The sequence below is a fragment of the Rhinatrema bivittatum genome, chromosome 3 (assembly GCF_901001135.1).
Source record: "Rhinatrema bivittatum chromosome 3, aRhiBiv1.1, whole genome shotgun sequence".
Lineage (NCBI taxonomy): Eukaryota > Metazoa > Chordata > Amphibia > Gymnophiona > Rhinatrematidae > Rhinatrema > Rhinatrema bivittatum.
Genome location: NC_042617.1, coordinates 523,677,001 through 523,692,112, shown reverse-complemented (window position 1 = coordinate 523,692,112; position 15,112 = coordinate 523,677,001). Strand labels below are relative to the sequence as shown.

Below are 15,112 nucleotides of genomic sequence, written 5' to 3'. Positions count from 1 at the left end.
AAGTTGGCAATAAATTTAGAGGATTCCTGTGATTTTAAGATATGTGCTAGGAGGTGTCCTGCCTTATTCCCAAATTGAAAAAAGTTAAATTGTTTGTGTCTCAGGGATCTTGCTGCCCTTGTATGTAGTAAATCATTTAGAGCTACATGAGTCACCTTAAACTGTGAAATTGCTGTTTTATCACCTTGAACATTTATCTTTCGTTTAAGGGCTCTCATCTGTTTTCCAAGGAAACAATATCTTTATCTAGTTTCTTTTTTTTTTTTTTTTAAACTGGCAGAGCTTATTATATCTCCTTGGATAACGGTTTTTGCCGTTTCCCATAAGAAGATCGGCTGAGTAATATGTTGCATGAACTCGCCCCATTTTTTTTTTTTTCAAAAATATCGGGAATTTGGGATCCGCATTCAGAAATGAGGGAAGTCTCCACTGGGTCTGAGAGAAACAGTCCCTTTGTCCAACGGTCCCAACTACTGGACAGTGATCATAAACAAAGTGTTTTGATTGAGGATAGAGGGAATCTAGACAATAGAGATTCTGACACTAGCAGATAATCTATCTTTGATCGGGTAGGATGGGCCCACGTGAGGTGCATGAATTCATGCTCCCCAGGATGAAGCATTCTCCACAAATCTAATAGGTTGAGATGGTTACAGAGAAAACTGGGTCTTTTGCGCTCACTAATTTGGTGGCCTCCCCTCGGCGGTTGCCTATCCAGCTCTGGGTCCACTGCAAAATTAAAATCTCCTCCAACCACAATAGGGTAATCCCCCATCTTGGTGAGGTGAATGAATAAGGAAGTATAAAAAGAGTGGTCATAGGAATTTGGGGCATATACTGAGGGCAAGATGAGTGGGGACCCCATCAAAAGGCCTTTGAGAATGATATACCTGCCCTGGGGATCTGCCACAGAATCCTGCATCTGAAAGGGAGCAGATTTATGAAAAAGAATGGCCACACCTCTGCTTTTTGAGTTACCAGTAGCATAAAAAAACCTGTGCTACCCATTTCTTTCTTAATTTTAGTACTTCTTCCGGGAGCAAATGTGTCTCTTATAAGAAAACCACTTTAGCATGGAGTCTGGTTAAACGTGTGAGAACCTTTTCTCTCTTAATAGATGTGCCCAACCCTGCCACATTCCACGTCGCCATCTCTAACGCCATGGTGGGCGTCGGAACGAACTATGGCGCAGTAAGAGAGAACTATCCCTGCCCAGAGATGACTCCATCCCATAAAAGCAATGAAGTCATGTCTTTGCATTCCCAACAGGACAATGAAAATTATCTAATACATTGAATGATAACACATACCACATTCCTAGATCTTGAAGTATAACCAGTTTGAGATTCTCTGTAATTCCCCACCCCCTCCCATCCTTCTCCCCCCCCCCCCCCCCCGAACACCCAGCTAGCTCTAATAATCTGATCACAAAATATTGAAAGGTGCCATAGCTCGAGGTCTTTTAACCCCCTCTTTCCCCCAGAAATCAGCATGGATCTCCACTCGGGGATTCGGAGCATGTAGATGGATCACATGTGCTCGGCTAACACCCCCATCCTTCTTGGCAAAAAGAACATAGACAAACTTTGCCATAACAAAGAACCATAGTATAAACAATGCAACTGTTCATCCAATAAATATAAGCCAAGGAAAGGAAAAGATAACTTTCCAAAGGGTAGCTAGCGGTGAAACATGCAAACAAATGGGGAAACAACTGTAGATTTTTCTTCCCATACATAATGCCTCACCCAAAAAAAAAAAAGAATTCTCCCTCAGCAGATATTCCATTATTTGTCAAGTTAGCGCTGTTGGGGCGGCCCCTGGAAGGCCCTGTACATATGCTCGTGCCTCCGTTGCGGAAGTAAAGATCTTGTTGGCACCTTGGTGTGTAATCCTTAGTTTTGTGGGGAACATTAAGGCAAATCTGATTTTCTTGTTGAAAAGCTCTGAGCAGACACGATTGAACTCCTTTCTCTGAAGGGTCACCTGCGGCGAAAAGTCCTGAAAGACGAGAATTCGGTGGTTTTCATAAAGGAACTCCTGGGCCTTCCTATAGTGTTGCAGGACTAGAGATTTGTTTGCAAAATGAAGAAAGCGGGTTATTATCACTTGTGGCTGGCAATTCATGTCTCCCTCAGTCTTCCGACCCAGCCGATGAGCTCTTTCCAGCAGGCCCCCAGACGGAGATGCAAGAGAGGGGACGATACTGAGCAGCCAGGCTTCTATCAGTCGTGGTAATTCAAAATCTGGCAAAGATTCAGGAAACCCGACGAAGCGCAAATTATTTTGGCGGGAACGATTTTCTAAATCATCGATTTTTTTTCATTGCTTGATTTCGCCATTTTCTCTAGCTCCCCAACGTGATGTTCTAGGGCTCAGACGACGTCCTCCACGAGGGCAACTTGACCCTCGATCTGCTCCACCTGTGAATCAATTTCAGTAAGAGAAGCCCTAACATTCGCGATCTGCTCCAATATCTGGTGCAGTCACGTATCAGGGGCCGATACTACTGTATGTGATATTTTATCCTCTAGGGAGTCCTCCATCTGAGGGTCTGGCTCGGGGGGGGAAGGGTGTGGCGGCCATTTTCAAATCTGAGGCCTTGGTCTTCTCTTTAACTTTCTTTACCGTACGGGAAGCCATGTGAGAATTAAATACACCTCTCAAAGATGCCGTTGCAGTCCCAGGGTGTAGGTGAGTGAATAGACATGAGAAATCAATGGGAATACCTCGATGAGAGAGGATTTAGCTAGGGTGGTAGCCGGAGCTCGGGTTAGCTGCTGCCTACCGAGCCTACCACATCATGTGACTCTCATGAATCTCAAATTAATGAAGCTATTTGACTTTGGGGAAAGTCAAAGGACTGGCTAATGTCCCATAGCAAGCAAGCTGAGGCTTCTGAATGTGGGAGGAAACCGCAGCATCTACAACTTGAACAAAAACGCATGGAATATATTCACCAGCATCAAGCAAGTGGGTGCACAGTTAGAAACTCATCTGAAAGCCCTTCATGTCACAAAATGTTTGGACCCCATTCATGATTTTGATACTTTCTTTATTATCACATAAACATACAAGACAAGGTTTAACAGAAAACCCATTACAACCATTCCAATTAAATACATATAAATCTCAAGCAAGAGATCCATAACCAAAAGAGAAAGCAACAAAAAGAAAAAAAAAACATAAAGTAATGAAAATGGCCCAAAGAAACAGATCACAGGCTGATGATACAGAAATAACCAATGAAACCAACCAGGAATTATTTCGCTTCTCCAAAAAAACAAACCACAACTGGTATAAGAGGTACTGAGGGAGGTGCTTGAAGTTTAATGAATTTCAGATTATTAGGATGCCAAAATACATATTGCTTTTAAACTACATGCAATTGATATTTGAGGGCAGAAATTGCATTTTCTCTTGCTCTGCACTATGCATAGTTTTCTGTGCGGAGTCACTCAAGAAATATCTAGATACATCATTATTTTTATTCATTACATAAAAGAAGAAAGGCATTGTATTTTTGTTGGGTTCCAAGATGAGAGATTGCAGAAGAGTTCTTTTGACTCTGCAGTTACAAATTGAAAGTTCTCTTGGGTAAAGAGTACTTGTGAGGGAGAAGAGACTAACCTTAACAATTAGTGACAAGGATTCATGAGACAATACTAAACACTATTAAAATGTATTTAATAGTGTTTAGTATTGTCTCATGAATCCAGATGAATTAGCAAAATGAGGAAAATTAATGTCTTATTTTGACAAGTCAAATTCTATAAAGCCTTCATTCTTCTAGAGGTAATAACACTGTCCTTAGCCATAGAAGCCTTGAATGCATCAAATTTTCCCTCTGAGTCAAAACTGTATTAGACTTCAAGAGACTGTGCAGTACCTTGTTTTGTGACCTTATTAGCTGGTAAAATAGAAACATTAGCCTTGAGATCCACTACATCTTTCAAAAGATCCTTCTATAGATCTTGAATAGCCTGCCAAATGGAAACCAGAATGGTCACCTCATTAGCTGCATTCTTAAAACCAGAATGTTTGCCCCATTCTTATTGATAACCAACAAACCACCCATGGGGGATTTTCTAGTGAATGTATTTATGTGCGATAGCACTTAACCTTACAGTGGTTCTCATAAAGTTATCTTTTTGTTAGTGCATACTGTATTTAATTTTAATCTTCAAATTTTTCATTTTTCTTTTTTCAATTTCTTTTTTTCTTTTAAAAAGCTTCAATATCTTCAATCAGGTCCGCATATAGCGACAACAATATGGCCGGCGGTTCTCTATCAAGTCCGCGTGAAGTTGTCCACTAGGTCCGTAAGCAGCATTAATAAAATGGTCCTCTGTCTTCAACCAGGTCCGCATTCAGTAACATAACAAAATCATGAAAAATACAAAGATGGGAAAGTGGATCTTTAATGGTTTAAAATTAAGGCACTATCTACATTAGTAAGAGTACAATCATGATGTGGTTAGATAGGGGGTACAGGATTAGAAAATTGAAAGGAATCAGCCTCAGACAGATCGGCAGATGGCAACAAGGGCCATGCATACATCGGACGTGAGAGGAACCTGACAAGATTTATGTCACAGCCTCAGTTGGGTAAGATAGAAGTGATTGGCGAAGGGGAGTTCAAATACTCGTAAAGAGAACAGACGTCTAGAAAAATCAAAAAGAAGGCATTTCCAGTAGAAGTAGCAGAGACATATGCGAATGTGAGTAAAAATGATAATGTGTTTTAAAATAGATGGATGGGTTTAAGATGATTAAATAATGAAATTAACAGAAAACTTTCATTAGGGCTCTTCAACGTCTCTGAAGCAGATTATATCAAAACACAGCTGGTGTCAGGCAGTCCGACCAGACCCATGTAACAGAAATAAAGAAATGGAAAGGAGCGAGGTCCTCAGCCAAAATGGAGCGAAGTAATTGGCTACACAAATAAAACAAAGTAAGTGGGTCGGGATTACTGAATAGGGGAGCCGGTACAGCATAAGATATTGAAGCTTTTTAAAAGAAAAAAGAGAAATTGAAAAAAGAAAAAATATAAATAAATTTGAAGATTAAAATTAAATAAGGTATGCACTAACAAAGATAACCTTACAGTGGTTCTCATAAGGTTAAGTGGTACTGCACATAAACACATTCACTAGAAAATCCCTCATGAGTGGTTTGTTGTTTATTGATTAGTAGAGGGGATTTGAATTGGTCAAGTGTTGTGGTCTATTCTTATTGATGGCAAAATCTCCAAAGGGAGAGAAATAGTAACATAAACTGTCACTGAAACAGTGTGAACTGAGAGTCTGGAGCAAACCATGCACAGGCGGTTTGGCAGGAGCAGAAGCATCAGAACTGGGACTCTGCAGCATGTCTCTGGCCCCAGATGACACCATTGGAGTTGATGCCAGAAGACGCCCCCCCATGCAGCGGCACCTTCACTGCTCTCAGCAAAAGCTCACCTGATAGCAGGTCCAGCTCTCTCAGAAGGTTCCCTTTGAACAAGACTCTCAAAGCTGTCAATAAGACCTTTTTACCATGGCCTTCTCAGAGGGGAATGTACGAAGAGTATGCTTGTGCTTAGGCATGGTAAGAATGATCAATATGAATAGTCAACACGATAGCACAAGAAACCTCATTGAGCACTATCCCTGCCGAACTACCAGTCTGCATTTAATTCACACTAGCCACCATCTTGCCTCCTCCGGGACTGGCTGTTCTAACTAGAAATTTATAAAGCATCTCTGAAATGAATCTATCTTTTCATGAAAAAGGCATGACACATCCATATGTTGAATCATGCAGTGCCTGACTGATTTTGAAGACAAGCTATGAGTACCAGTGTTCCATCATAAGGCTGTGTAAGCAATGTTAAATACAGCAGTTGATATTGCCTTCACTGATCAGATACCTTTCACATTGAACATTCCTTTTCACTCAAACTATGGCCTTTAAAGGAGAAAAATCAATCACCTTAAGATCTACTGGTAGTTTAAAAAAAAAAAAAAAAAATGTTAGTCATGCTTTGAAATGTAAAAAAAGAAGGTGCTGCCCTATATTGGTGTTTCTAAAGCCAATTCTGAAGTACTCCCTTCCCCATTCTGGTTTTTTTTTTTTTTTTTATTTTGGATATCCAGAGAATATACATGAAAGATGTGCATGCAGATTTTTCATGTGGATATCCCAAAAAACAGACTGGGGAAGGGGGGGTACTCCAGGACTGGCTTGAGAAGTGCAGCAATATATCTTCAAACAAAAAATCTTCCAAATAACGTAGCAAGTCATAATTGTATGTGTGTATGAAAAAGGATGTATAAGAACATTAAAAAATTGCCATACTGATTCAGAACAAAGGTTCATCAAGATCAGCATCCTGTTCCCAACAGTGGCCAATCCAGATTGCAAGTACCCAAACACTAAGTAGATACCATGCTATTGATGCCAGTAATAGCAGTGGCTATTCCCTAAGTCAATTTGATTAATAGCAGTCAATGGACTTCTCCTCCAAGAAATTATCCAAACCTTTTTTAAACCCAGCTATACTAAAGACATTAACCACATCCTCTGGCAACAAATTCCAGAGCTTAATTGTGCATTGAGTGAAAATTTTATCCAGTTAGTTTTCAATGTGCTATTTGCTAACTTCATGGACTGCGCCCTAGTCCTTCTATTATCTGAAAGAGTAAATAACTGATTCACATTTATCCGTTCTAGACCTCTCATAATTTTAAACACCTCTATCATATCCCCCCTCAGCCGTCTCTTCTCCAAACTGAACAGCCCTAACCTCTTTAGCCTTTTGTCATAGGGGAGCTGTTCAATCCCCTTTATCATTTTGGTAGCCCTTCTCAGTTTCTGCTCCAGTGCAACTATACCTTTTTTGAGATGTGGTGACCAGAATTGTACACAGTACTCAAGGTAAGGTCTCACCATGGAGCAATACAGGCATTATGACATTTTCTGTTTTATTTACCATTTCCTTCCTTGTAATTCCTAACATTCTGTTTGCTTTTTTGATTGCCACACCGAGCCAACAATTTCAATGGATTATCCACTATGACGCCTAGATCTTTTTTTTTTTTCCCTGGGTGGTAGCTCCTAATATGGAACCTAACATTGTGTAACTACAGCATGGGTTATTTTTCCCTATATGCATCACCTTGCACTTACCCACATTAAATTTCATCTGCTGTTTGGATGTCCAGTCTTCCAGTCCCGCAAGATTCTCCTGCAATTTATCACAATCCGCTTGTGATTTAACTACCATATTTTTCACTCCATAAGACGCACTTGACCATAAGGCGCAACTAGGATTCAGAGGGGGAAAATTTAAAAAAAAAAAAAAAAAAAGGGTGCTAAACCGGCTCTGTTCCCAGGCGTTTGTGCATCTTATGGAGCAAATTAGGGGAGTGCATAAAATTTATTTTTTTTTGTCCCCATTTCATTTTCGGGTCTGTGGAGGGCCATTTCGGTCCTCTCCCCAGATCAGAAAACTTTTCATTCTCTTTCTGTGGGAAACCCCCCTCAAAAAAAAAAAAAAAAATCCCAACCCTTTAAATTTAATTAACTACAACCCCCCACCCTCCTGACCCCCCCTCCCCCCAAGACCTGCCAAAAGTCCCTGGTGGTCCAGCGGGGGTCCAGGAGCGATCTCCTGCACTTGGGCCGTTGTCTGCCAGTAATCAAAATGGCGCCGACGGCCCTTTGCCCTTACTATGTCTTTCTATATGTTCTGTGATTTTGATATTTAGAACACTTTTTCCACTATTTTTCCTGACACTGAAGTCAGGCTAACTGGTCTGTAGTTTCCTGGATCGCCCCTGGAGCCCTTTTTAAATATTGGGGTTACATTAGCCACCCTCCAGTTCGTGCTAGCATCCTGGTTCCACTCTGGTTAAGGTGGAGCTCCTCCTTTTGGAAAAGTCTCCCCCTTCCCCAAAAGGTTGTCCAGTTCCTTACAAAACTGAATTCCTCTTCCCTGCACCATCATCTCATCCATGCATTGGGACTCCGGAGCTCTGCCTGTCTCTGGGGACCTGCATGGGATCAGGGAGCGTTTCAGAGAATGCCACCATGGAGGTTCTGGATTTTCTTTCTGCCTAAAATCTTAAATTTGGCTTCCATAACCTCCATTTCACATTTTTCCTTTGTCATTGGTGCTCACATGTACCATACAGCCAAGAAAGACAGACACTAGAATTAACTCCCTCTGGCTTGCTTATCATCTCACACACAAACTCTAAAGAATGTATCCCACTATTTCACCTCTCTTCAAACTTTAAGCCCTAACATTTCCCAAAGTTATACTTACCAAATCCTCTTCAACCACCATTAAGTTGATCTTCTCTCAGTGGATTAAGAGATTTGAGATTTGGCGTGTACTTCCTGTCCTATTCTACTAGAAAGGATGCAGGGTCTCTGGAAGCTGGGTCTGTGGAGTTTGAAGCCTGGATCGCTCACTGTGACCTCCTGGAGTCCTCTCCTGGGGGATGCTGGGAACAGTATGCTGATGACCCTTCCAGTCCTTTTCTTCTGCTTTACCAAACACTGGTTGTGTAGCATGTAGTTTAAAGACCCCACTTGGGATGTCATATGCTGGTTCTTGATTCTTTTAGATGCCATTGAATGTCCAGAATCAAGGATATCATGTATGATCAGATCTGGTCATCGTTCCCAGGGCATGACAGACCAGTTACAAGAGATAGATGTCAGCTGCAACAGACATTTTAAATAGCAGGTGCACCACAAGTGGCTTTTCTCTGGAACACAAGTGTTTACACTGTCGGGACCCCAGACCCTATGTGCATTGCCTTATGGTTCAAAAAAATCTGGGATGTATTTGATCCATCTGTGATTGAGCTTGGGTTTAAGAAGTATTGCCTCACAATTGCCATGGATGACTGAGAAGTTGACATTCTCTGGGATGTGGCAGCCAAAGGTAATGAAGACTGTGTCTGCGGTGATGAGAGAGATGCAGACAGTGATGGAATCTGAAAACTACTTGAGGACTGATTCAGACTCAGAATATAAGGATACAGGGTTTATGTAAAACCTTCAAATTCAAACATTTATAGCATGTGCATGTAACAAATATGAATTCTCATTTATGCTTTTGAAATTGGGGGGGAAAGTGCTGCATAGAAACAAAACAGAAGGACAACAAAGCATTATGGATATTCTGCTCTGTGGTCAAAGAAGCTAAATTTAATGACATGTCAAAGTGGTGCAAATCAAGTACCTTGATTTGTGGGTAATGAGCTGAGCTTAATTGTTTTCTGATATCTAAAATGATTCTGCTAGTGTGGAGCTGCTTCAACGAGAGCTCACCTTTGAGAAAGGTATGGATTGGACAACCCAGAAATGATGAATATTATAAAAGTAAAAGTGTCTGCCCACGTTTAAGCTGAAAGAGACGTATGGACTGAAATTGATCCTGAGCAGCTTGGGGGAGTGCCTGATGCCTCTGACATGCGCAAGGCTGACTTCTTCTTTGGGATGTCCATCATTAAAGATCTGGTCCTAGCCAAACTTCAAAGAGAGCTCACCTGCTGTGCTTTGATTTCATAAGCTACTTTAAAAAAACAAAAAACAAAACTAGTTTGAGTACATGTTCAGCGAATTTATGTAATTTTCACTGAATTTTAAGAAGCAGAGTGCCTTTAAATCTGTTAAGTGGTCATTTTGATATCTGTTTTCAGTATAACTTTTATTTATACGTAGGGTTCTTCGTTTTTCAATTTAGATTTTCACCTATAAAATGACTGTATTTTCCCCAAAGGTGACAGTTGGTTTAAACCGATATTCACCCTAATTTTAGACTGATTAAAAAGCTGTTTCAGAGCTACAGATGCGGCGTTTCAAGGCCTCCAGCCACTGCTGGAAGCCAGTGTGGGCCCAAGCGCATGTTTGAAGTCCCGTCCTCCATCCAGGAAAGCACTCGGCCTCCAGGGCCTCCCATGCCGTATTTCAAGTCCACCTCCTTGCCCCAAGTAGCCACAGTACCTGCTGTCTGGTGCCATGAATGCATTTCAAGCAGGCCCTGTCCGCCAGAAGCACTTCCTGGCAGGTTCCCCCTGTCCTGTGGCCATGAGAGCGAGAGCCTGTAAGGATGAATGCTGTTGCTGGGGAGGGGGAGATTCTTGATAGAATAGAAGGGCATGCTAGGCTGGGGGTTGCTGCTGAGTGGATAGTTGGGGAAAAATGTTAGTTTTATTATCCTGGCTTCTGTCCACCGAAATAAACTCTCTCATATTTACCTGGACAAACAAGTCATTTTTTTTTTTCAACTGATTTTCTCCCATGTGTGTTCTTATCATAAATCCTGATAAATTCCCATGAAAAATAAAGAACAATAAAAACCCGAAAATGAAGGTCCCTATGTATATGTTACGTTTTATTTTTTTGTCTGTTTATGGATGCTTAAAATTGTCTGTCTATAGAATTGTAGATAGTACGGCCTATACATTTATAAATACATTTCTTGTATGTATGCATTATTGCTCACCAAACATTCACAAATTATGGTGTTACAAAAAAACCCATTTTTCTCTTCTGTTGCCATGTATAATGTGCACGCCTATTCTTAATCTTTATTTTGAAGAAGAAATGCATATGCTAGGAAAAATTTATATATAATGCTTTATTTTATATACTGTGTGTATACATAACTTGAACAGCTGGTCCTGCACACTTCAATGCCACTTGAAGGAAATCACAGGCGAGGGAGTGTCTGCTTGGGAATACTTTGCTTTTTAGATAAACTGGCATGTTTAAGTTCTTTGAAAATGCTGCAATTTTATAACAAAAAAAAAAAAATCACACCCCAGGCAAAGAACGGGTACTTCAGCTACTATTTATAAATAGAGAGTTTATTAAGTAACTTGAATCACTTAAACAAAAATCGTTACATTTCTGGATAAATGGACAACTTTCTTATCTGCCTGCATGGTTGCAAGGCCTGCAGCAGATATGAAACAATCCTGGAGAAAAAGTAGAAATTGTTTTTACCTGCTCTTTCTGCAGATCATTTTTCCCTTCAAAACCATGCATGTAGGTTTGAAAATCTGATTGCATTGCATGGTGTTTCCTGAACCTGCCTCCATTTTTGTCCTGGTACCCGTGCCTGCATTATTCATCCCCATACATACTTTTTACTTGGGTAAGGGATGGGCAGTCTTCAAACAGCCACTTTACCTGGGTAAGTCAGTATTTACTCAGGTAAATATTTTCTGAAAATCGCTCTCAGGTCATATTGAACAGAAGACTAACTGTAGCTATTTATTAGTATTTGTTCACTTTGGGGCTATCCTTTAACCCTGGCGAAGGATAGGTATCGCTGCTAGGGTTTATGACTGCCTAGCTTGGTAGTGCCCCTGTTTGTGCTACACCTCCAGAGGAATAGAGCTGCTTGCCACAGGTTTAGCAGTAGCTGCTACATCCTGGTATTCTTAAATTGCAGGGAGTAATATGGCCAAAAATATATGGGGGCCACCCCCAACACACACATGCACTTCTTGTGCTATAATTTAGCCATGAATGCTGGCACAAACAAGGATATTACATCATGATAGGCTTTAGCAGTTGGTGTACTGCAGTTTCTACCAGTGCAGAAGTCCTGACAAGCTTATTCAAACTTTTTTTTTTTTTGTGTGTGTGTGTGCGCTAAAGTGTTCCGGCCTTTTTGTTTTGCTTTTATTTTTGATGAAATAGGGTGAAGGTGAGCTGATGATGCTAAGTGTTGTCAAAAAAGCAATTTGCTCCTTGTTTTAAAGCAAAACATGTTGAATAAAGTACAATGTTTTTTGTTTTTTTTTTTTTTTCTGGCAGCATGAATTGTTTAGTTACAGGAGATATCAACATAAGAGAGAGTGAGTCTGGGTCTGTGACATGGAGTCCCTTCTGACTTTTTTTTTTTTTTTCCATTTTTTATCTCTAGACCATTTCCATTGTATATATTGTAACCGCAATTGTGGGCGTTGAGGCTTGGTACGCACCCATCGTATTTAATTTCTTGTACAGAGATCTCTTCGCTTCAATGATTATTGGTAAGAACAACTACTTTTTATTAAACACTGTTGTCTCCTCCATATAAATATTTCATTGGATTTGAAATAAACTCAGTTCAGTAAACAATTATGCCTGTACAGGAAAGATATGTCTGGTGTATAGTAACACCCACATAAGCTGAAACCTTCACTTACTAAAGTTTTGTTTTAGAAATTCCTTAAGTAAATCTGTCTCCATTTTCTGTGATCCCAGAGAGCAGCTATATTGATAAAAGTTGCACAGATGACGTTGTATAGGCCAGGATCTGTTTAGTGACTGCCAGCAGTAATGTCACTTGCCGTACATTAGAGGATTTTTGTTTTTACTTTTTAGAATGTAAGAGCAGACTTAGGGATTGTAGTTGACACAGTTAACCTGAATTTTGCTAAAGGATCTAATAGAGTACTCCATATAAATTTGATTCTAAAATTAATACAAATGGCATTTGGGTATAACATTCTACTGTTTGATAAGGAACTGGATGAAAGGAGTCACAATTAAGTGCATAGTCCATTGGAACAAGGCCAGTCCCAGAGGGGTCTTTGCTTGGACCACTGTTTCATCCAAACTTGCTTCCACTAAAGCTCGGGCACTATCTTTAGCTGGGCCTGCCCTTTGGAATAAACTCCCCCCTTATCTACGGCAGGAATCCTGCCCAAAAAAATTTAAACACAATCTAAAAACCTACCTCTTCAAGCAAGCTTTTGCTTGATGACATTTCCATCACGCGTCCTTATCTAATTATCTAACCATGCCTTTCTTTTGTAAATATCTCCCTCCTTTCTTCTCCCTTTATATTGTATCATATTTCCCCCTTCTTTTGTTAAACTGATGCAAATTTATAATTTAATTGAGGAATCTATCTGTTAGAAATATTATGTTTTCGTTCTTTATTGTATATTTGGTTCAAGTTTCTCTGTAAAGCGCAGTTTGCTACACGTTGTTTCTTGTAAACCGATGAGATGTTCCCAACGTTCATCGGTATATAAAATCCTCTAAATAAATAAATGTGTTTTGCCGAGATTTGAGGAAGGCATAAACATCAGTTTTCCTTTTTGCAGAAGATACTAAACAACCACATTATATACTGTAGGCCTGACTGTCTTTACAGAGGCTTTTAATAAAGTGGACAAACAAATGGCAGCCACACTACACCTCACTAAGTTTAGGGTAGTGCACAGTGCAGCATGAACCTGTGAGATCTTTTTTGTCGGCTAATCAAGTCCTGTTGAACATTCTAGCCCCTTCTGCCCTAAGATTAGTTTCAATATGTCTGCATACGTTCAGTAGTTTTGCACCAACACTCAGGAATGTAATACTTTTTGAAGATTTGATTATAGAGTAGTTATCTTGCGTTATGAAATAAGGTGTTTTGTATGAACAGGTTTGATTGTTTTGGGTCAGATGAGCTGGGGGGACTTGATGTTTGATTATGAACTTAAATTGAGGCAGGGTTATTTCTCTTATTGTATGTATTTGCTACTATTCTGTATTCTATATATGCTTTGTCTGTTTTATTGTAAACTGCTTATGTATTTTTATATGGATTTGCATTTTTATTAAGTCTTGTGATCAGCCAAAGGTCATTCATTTGCATAAAGAATATGCAGGTGCAATATATTTTGGAGTAACATGAAAAGACTTGGGCTTATTTCAGCATTTATATAGTGCTTTAAACCAGGATGCTATATAACAAATTACATTCGAGTTAGAGTCCCTGCACAAATAGTTTACAATTTAAGTGTGTACCTGAGGCAGTAGAAGTTAGTGATGTAGATGAAACCTGAATATAGAAATGGCTAAGAGGTGAATTTAAACCTAAAGATGAGTGGTTGATAATTGCAACACAGGATAATGGACTACAGACAAAATGGTTCACAGCTGGCATAGAAAAATCCAGACACAGAGATTCTGTGGCATATATAGCTGTAACCTAGTAACTTGCTGCTTGCGGGCCTACTGAATATAGACCTGTTTGTTCTTAATCAGCCATTAATTAAAAGGCAACATATTACCAGGCTGTGAAGCCAGCAGTGCTGAAATATTTCCTCAGGGATGTGGAGCACTAGAATGAAGCATTATACCACATCCCATATGAGGAGGAAAATAAATTGCATATCGAAAGTTTTGTTCATTGTTCAGTGATGGTGGGGGTTAATGCATGTCAGGATTTTTATGGATCCTTCTTAGTGCTGCAGTATCCTTCTGCTGAACCTGCTTCGTTTTACATTTTTCACTAGTTTCTTGCTCCACCTTGACACTTCCTTCCCTTTCCCCCTGCCCTTCCTGCCCACCCATACAGTTAGTATTTTTCTCCAAGGTCAGCAGGATGGGTGACATCTAATGAAGCCCGGCAAGCAAAACTTATGTTAAAGTTTCTAGAACTTTGACTGAGCCTTACTGAGCATGCGCTTGCATGCATTATGCCATGCGGGGTCCCTTTGATCCTTCTTTTTCTGTAGAGCCTAGAGGTTGTGGTTTCTGTCTCTCACTTTTTTTTCTCTTGGAATTTTTGTTTCATGGGGTTCTGTGGTTCTTCCCGTAGTGTCCCTAGGTAGTTTTTTCAGTCATTTTTCTAAGTTTCCTTTCATGATTTATTCCCTTCAGGCGGTGATGCCATTGGTGTCAGTCAGCCATTGACAGGCTCACCATCATCAAATTCTATGTAGTGTCCCTTTTTTATTTTGAGTCAACATACTGTTCAGGTTCCAGTGATGCCCCTGATGCATGAGGACTGTCTTATCAGATCCCCATGATAGGTGTGTCATCTACTTGGGGGCATCACATGATGTCCGTGGTTGCTGCAAATGAGCACAAACAACCGGTACTATCTGGAGATCAGTATACATCTCTTTGTATACTGGAAGACTAATCTATCAGCATTGGAGACACTGTCATTGAAAGACCACAGAGCTGCACCGATGGACATCGGTACATCAATATCAGGGAGGCAATCTGTTCTCTTAGTGTCCAAGGCCAGTAGGGATCTCTGAGACAGGCCATCACCTAGCTCTTCCCAGTTGAAGAGGGGAATGGGTTCCTCCTCTTCAACAGCACTGGGGAA

The 15,112-nt window shown here is 40.3% G+C and overlaps 1 protein-coding gene across 1 annotated transcript in view; it reads left to right on the top strand.

Moving 5' to 3' along the window:
* SELENOI (selenoprotein I) overlaps positions 1 to 15,112 on the top strand; it is a 161,542-nt gene that overhangs the window by 92,114 nt on the left and 54,316 nt on the right. Inside the window, exon 6 of the mRNA XM_029596256.1 lies at positions 11,939 to 12,047. Within this exon, the coding sequence (XP_029452116.1) occupies positions 11,939 to 12,047 (109 nt within the window). The remainder of the gene's footprint in view (positions 1 to 11,938; positions 12,048 to 15,112) is intronic.